Source organism: Gossypium hirsutum, chromosome A09, assembly GCF_007990345.1.
Source record: "Gossypium hirsutum isolate 1008001.06 chromosome A09, Gossypium_hirsutum_v2.1, whole genome shotgun sequence".
NCBI classification, from domain to species: Eukaryota; Viridiplantae; Streptophyta; class Magnoliopsida; order Malvales; family Malvaceae; genus Gossypium; species Gossypium hirsutum.
The window spans coordinates 56,130,533-56,135,467 of NC_053432.1; the positions used below are offsets into that span (position 1 = coordinate 56,130,533).

Here is a 4,935-nt window from a genome sequence, read left to right on the forward strand (position 1 = left end):
AAATATTTATTTTTTCTTAAATCAATCTTAGGAATCGATCTTTGCCTTAATAATCCTCGAGTTTGACCCAAGTTGGTTCAAACTTGAGTTTTTTCCTATTTCTTTATTCTTTCTTCCTAGTTGGTTCAGTGCTTGATCTGCAAGTACTCCTTCTCCGACCACAAAAAAAAAAAAAAGGCCCGGCTTTCATTCCGATTGAACTAGAATAAGGGCTCGGCATCTTTCGGTTCACTATGTTATTTTCATGAAAAACTTCTAAAGACAAAATCAATCTTAAAGATCGAGTAAACAAATTTTAACTGGCATTACTATACATATATGTAAAAGAAAAAAAGATGTACACTTTCTTATTTACACAACTTACTTCATAATCCGAACAGAAATCTGTAATATTAGTAGCCGGGCGTTTCTCCTTCGGATAACGAAGAACGAACTCAAACAATCATCTTTTTTCAATGGTTATTACAATGGAAGAATGGAAGACGTAGTAATATGTAAGTGGGAATCAATGAAGAAGAAACCACAAACTGTTAGACTATGCATTATAAGTAGCTTCCCTTCCGTTTGACGGAGTATTCATTCTCGGAACAAGAGTGGCTGGATCTCTTGACAATACGATGTTCCCTTTGTCATCTGTTTTTCCAAACTCTTCGACACGAGGATCCATCACGATTCTGCAGGATCTCCATCGTATGAATGTTAAATCAACACCGTAATAGTTCAAATGGTCTGTGATGCTGCTCCCGGTCACTGACCTGCAATAGAATGTGAAAGTAGAAGAGTTCATGACAGATTTCCAAATTAACAATTCTACTCTCATCACAACTCATGCCCGATTCTGATTTAGAAAATGCATAATTTATACAAGCCATTATTTCTTAGTTTTTTGCCACGAAGATGTAGGAAACAAACCCGAAAACTAATAAATATGAAAGAACAAAGCTGCTTAAGTAATAGCTGGAAGCATAAACTACCATTAAATTTTCTTTCATCATCAAAATCCATGTACAGAAATAGGCTTACCTACTGCAGTCTGGATCTTCGCCGGAACCATCACAGACCTTCTCAAATTGATAAACCACACTTCCCAGTCCGAGGTTATACAGCCACACCTACAAATACAAGATGTATTTACTGAACTTATCCACGTCTTTCCTTGTGAAATTAAATCGTATTATATGTATCAAACATCAATAGTCTTCTATCCGTGTTGCATGGAGTCTTCATTTTTTCTAAAGTATTCATGTCTGGCACATATTCGAAAATGCGTTTGAGGGTGTGATGCTCCAAATGTATGGATTTTTTTTAAAAAAAATGAGTTTACCCATGTTGGAGACATCCATATCCAACACACACCCTAAGTCCGGGTTAACATAGCTTAAGAATACAGTCATACATAAACTTTAGGCATTTTAGAGTGTCAAACAATAGAGCATAATCACATCACTATTTAAGATATCTTAAAATGTTTACAGACTTAAAAACAAGCACCTCATTTATGTTTACACTCGTGTAATTCCAAAACCATAAATAAGCACCATGAAACCCTTAAAGTAAATTACGACTCAAAAGATGGGAATTGGAAGAGACAAATCTAATGTAAATTTTATATACTGAACAAGTATATAAAGATTATCTTCCGAGAATAATCAGGAACATGCAATAACATTTCATCCATACCGGCATTCACCATTAGTGTTAATTGGTCTCGAGATAGCAGAAGGATATAAATTGGCAGCATCAAAGTTTCCTGAACCTTTGATTTTATTTTTTCATTTGAAAGTTGCATAACATTAAAATTTTCAATATTCAAATACTGATAATAATCCAATTAGCAAAATATCAGCTCTAATTTTCCACTCAATTTTAGTTGCTCGGTTAAATGCAATACCAAAAATCATAAGAGAACTTATTTTTGGTTTGAAGAAACAATGATACTTACCTCTCTAGGAAAGTGATGGTATGTCTTTTGAGGGAAATAAGAATAGTATGGTGGCAGATGAGGCACGATGTCATGTTCATTAGTGACTCTGACTGTGTTCGGCACGAGTTTGCCATAATAAGAAGCAAAGGCGGCATTCCCGATACGAGGTTGTCCAAATGTTATAACTTGAACATTCTTGGCTTCATGATTAACCTGGGAATCAAATAATATTTTCTCGTTACCGCTCTGACAGAGCAATCGGATAAGCTTCCATAATTTAAACAAGAAGGTTTCATGTTTACCCAACGATGATAATAACAACAATAATAATGTATTTCCAGCTGAATCAAAAAAAGCCAAGTTTACCTTTAGGTCAAGTGCACAAAAGGAAGCCATAGCCCCTCCCATTGAATGGCCTGTAACCATGATGTCGAGGTCCCCATAAAACTCTTTTGCTTTTTTAACAGCATATAGAATTCCAGGGCGTATGGTTGTATTGTGATAAGCGGTATAAAATCCATGGTGCACCTGAAACAATTGAACAAGACTAAAGATTAATAAAAATCACTCCGGCATAAATTCACAAATTTGGAGATATTTGTTATGCATACCATAGCATTAGGCATGCCAGGGTACTTTAAATCAAGCTGTTTCCAAAATAAGTCTTTAACCCAATTCTGGATGCTGCAAACAGACAGATAAAGCAATCAAAACTGAAGAAAAAGAAAAACAATATATTAATTTTGGAAAACTTAAAATCATGTGTATCTTTTATCATTAGATGTCAATGAACAACTCCTTTTGAAAACATCCCTGAACAAAGATTATAGAGGCAAATGATTTAAGTACCTGTTATCCTGCGTTCCTCTAAAGGCAATAACAATGGCATTAAGATCCTTTGCCAGTCCAACAAATCCCTATCAATTGATGGTCATTTTAATGTCGGTTACGAACAAAAGTATTCTGTATAACACATACTTTGAGCATGATTCTAATCTATCAAGGGTGAGTGTCAAATACATGTATATATCTGGCAGAGGTACGATAAATGTTTCTAAGTTTTTTTTTCATATATTTGGAGGATAAACCTCATAATATACTTAGGGAAAATGAAGAGTCGGAGAAACATAATGAAAAATAAAAAATGCACCTGTAAACAGTTCTGAATATCAACGACAAGCTCAATAACTTCAAATCCCTGTTTCAGTACAGAGGAACATTGGGATGATCAATGCAAGTGGAAACCTACTTAAATATTGAATATCAAATATTAAAGAACTAGGAAATCAAGTACCTTAGTCAAACCACCACATCTTGCACATGTCCAGGTGAAAAGTTCAGTCAAATCCGACATGTACACCTATGGGGACAAATTTGCTTGAGTGACCATATTAAAGATAAACAAAAGCAATATAAGTGAAGCACAAAACTCTTATATAACACCTTAACCAACAACATCCAACTCATTGATTAGTCTATTATAGAGAAAGTGAGATGGGATCATCATTTACACCGATCTTAGAACATCTATCTCAATTTATAGGAATTCTTGAACAAATGAGATAGGATCATTTACACCAAGCCTAGGACTTTCTTCCTAATTTTATCAGAATTCTAGAACAAAGGAGATGGAATCATCATTTACACTGATCTTAGGACTTTTATCTCATTTTATCAGAATTTTGAACAAACAAGATGGGGTCATTTATACCAATTTTAGGACTTCTATCTCATTTTATCGGAATTCTAGTCTAGACCAAACAAAATGGTTTCATTTACACTGATTTTAGGACTTCTATCTCATCTTTTTCGGAGTTCTAGTCTAGATCAAGTTAAATGGGATCATTTTCGTTGGTCTTAGGACTTCTATCTCATCTTATCAGCTGTATGGTTCACAGATGACGCGCGTGTGTGTGTACAGTGTGTGAGAATATAATAAATTAACTGATGGCAAGAAGAACCACAGCTTGAAACTAAAATTTCCTAGATAATTATTTATAGTTTGAATGTCGAAGTCATCATAAAGTAAACTGGTGGTAATAACAACTTTACCGCAGATGCATATTCTACTAAAATAGTGGCAAGCGTACGATTGTAGACTGCCTGCCTATCCTTGTGCTTCACCTGCAATTCTGCAATAAACAAAAGCAAATTCCTCAATTAATTTTTTTTAAAAACTCATAAGCTGCAAAAATCAAATAAAAGTACAAAATTTTTAAGCTGATTTTCACTATTATTACAATAGGAAGGTTTAATATTAAAAGAAAATTTCAGAAACCGAAAGAATTGAATCTAATTAGTACCTCTTCCGCAAGAAGGTGCAATTAAACACGTCAAAATAATCAAAATAATCAACGATTTTTGCTCCATAATCTACAAAGGAGAAATTGTTAGGAATAGTAAGCAAAAAAAAGAGGAAAATTCTAAGGAAAGCAAATTAATTAGAAACGGACCTGATAAAAACGGGGATTGTGGAGCTCCGATTAAGAAGGAATCGTGGTTTATTCCCGGCGACCGTACGGCTCCGGTTAGCCTGAACGGTGCCGTTTTGAGGAGGATCAAATGAGTGAGAAAGGAAGGGGAGGGAAATTTAATAATTTATATTTATGAATTTACGGTTTTTTCTATATGGAAGAGACGAGAAGGGGAATTTAGTGTTCAACACGGTTCTTTTTTCTTTTATGTATATGTATTTTTTTCCTTTCGATTTTCTGTTTTTTCAGTTACCTGTCTACCCTTTGTTGGAAGCGCGCGTGAGCAGAAATGCAAATAGACGAAATTTAGTTAAATTGTCCAATTTGATTTTATTATAACTCGATTTTAGTGTGATTATTTGATCGGATTTTTTTTCGTAAACTGAACCTATCAAAATAAAATAGATGTTTAATTAAAATTACATTAAATATTATAAATATTTTATTATAACTCCTTTTTTTTCTTCCTCACTCGACGTTTTCGTGTCGACGTTAGTTGAAATTAAAGCTAAAAAACTTATAAACCCTAGCTATGAC

At 34.0% G+C, this 4,935-nt stretch overlaps 1 protein-coding gene across 1 annotated transcript; it reads right to left on the reverse strand.

The window, feature by feature from the left end:
- Window positions 1-285: 285 nt before the first annotated feature.
- On the reverse strand, window positions 286-4,694 carry LOC107888924 (lipase). The gene is made up of 11 exons (XM_016813195.2): window positions 4,378-4,694; window positions 4,228-4,297; window positions 3,977-4,056; window positions 3,219-3,284; window positions 3,075-3,122; window positions 2,774-2,841; window positions 2,536-2,608; window positions 2,291-2,452; window positions 1,943-2,137; window positions 1,024-1,112; window positions 286-755 (listed from the first exon to the last, which is right to left on the reverse strand). The coding sequence occupies exons 2-11, from the start codon at window positions 4,292-4,294 to the stop codon at window positions 536-538; spliced, it is 1,068 nt and encodes a 355-aa protein (XP_016668684.2). The 5' UTR covers window positions 4,295-4,297; window positions 4,378-4,694; the 3' UTR covers window positions 286-535.
- Between the last annotated feature and the right edge of the window lie 241 nt (window positions 4,695-4,935).

Bases quoted from the DNA above. Each gene is read 5' to 3' on its own strand.
- LOC107888924 (XM_016813195.2), bottom strand. From the start codon at position 4,294: ATGGAGCAAAAATCGTTGATTATTTTGATTATTTTGACGTGTTTAATT. The intron at 3,123-3,218 runs GTACTTGATTTC...GTACTGAAACAG, and splicing joins GATGTGGTGGTTTGACTAAG to GGATTTGAAGTTATTGAGCT. The intron at 1,113-1,942 runs GTAAGTATCATT...TTGTATTTGTAG, and splicing joins ACCATCACTTTCCTAGAGAG to GTGTGGCTGTATAACCTCGG.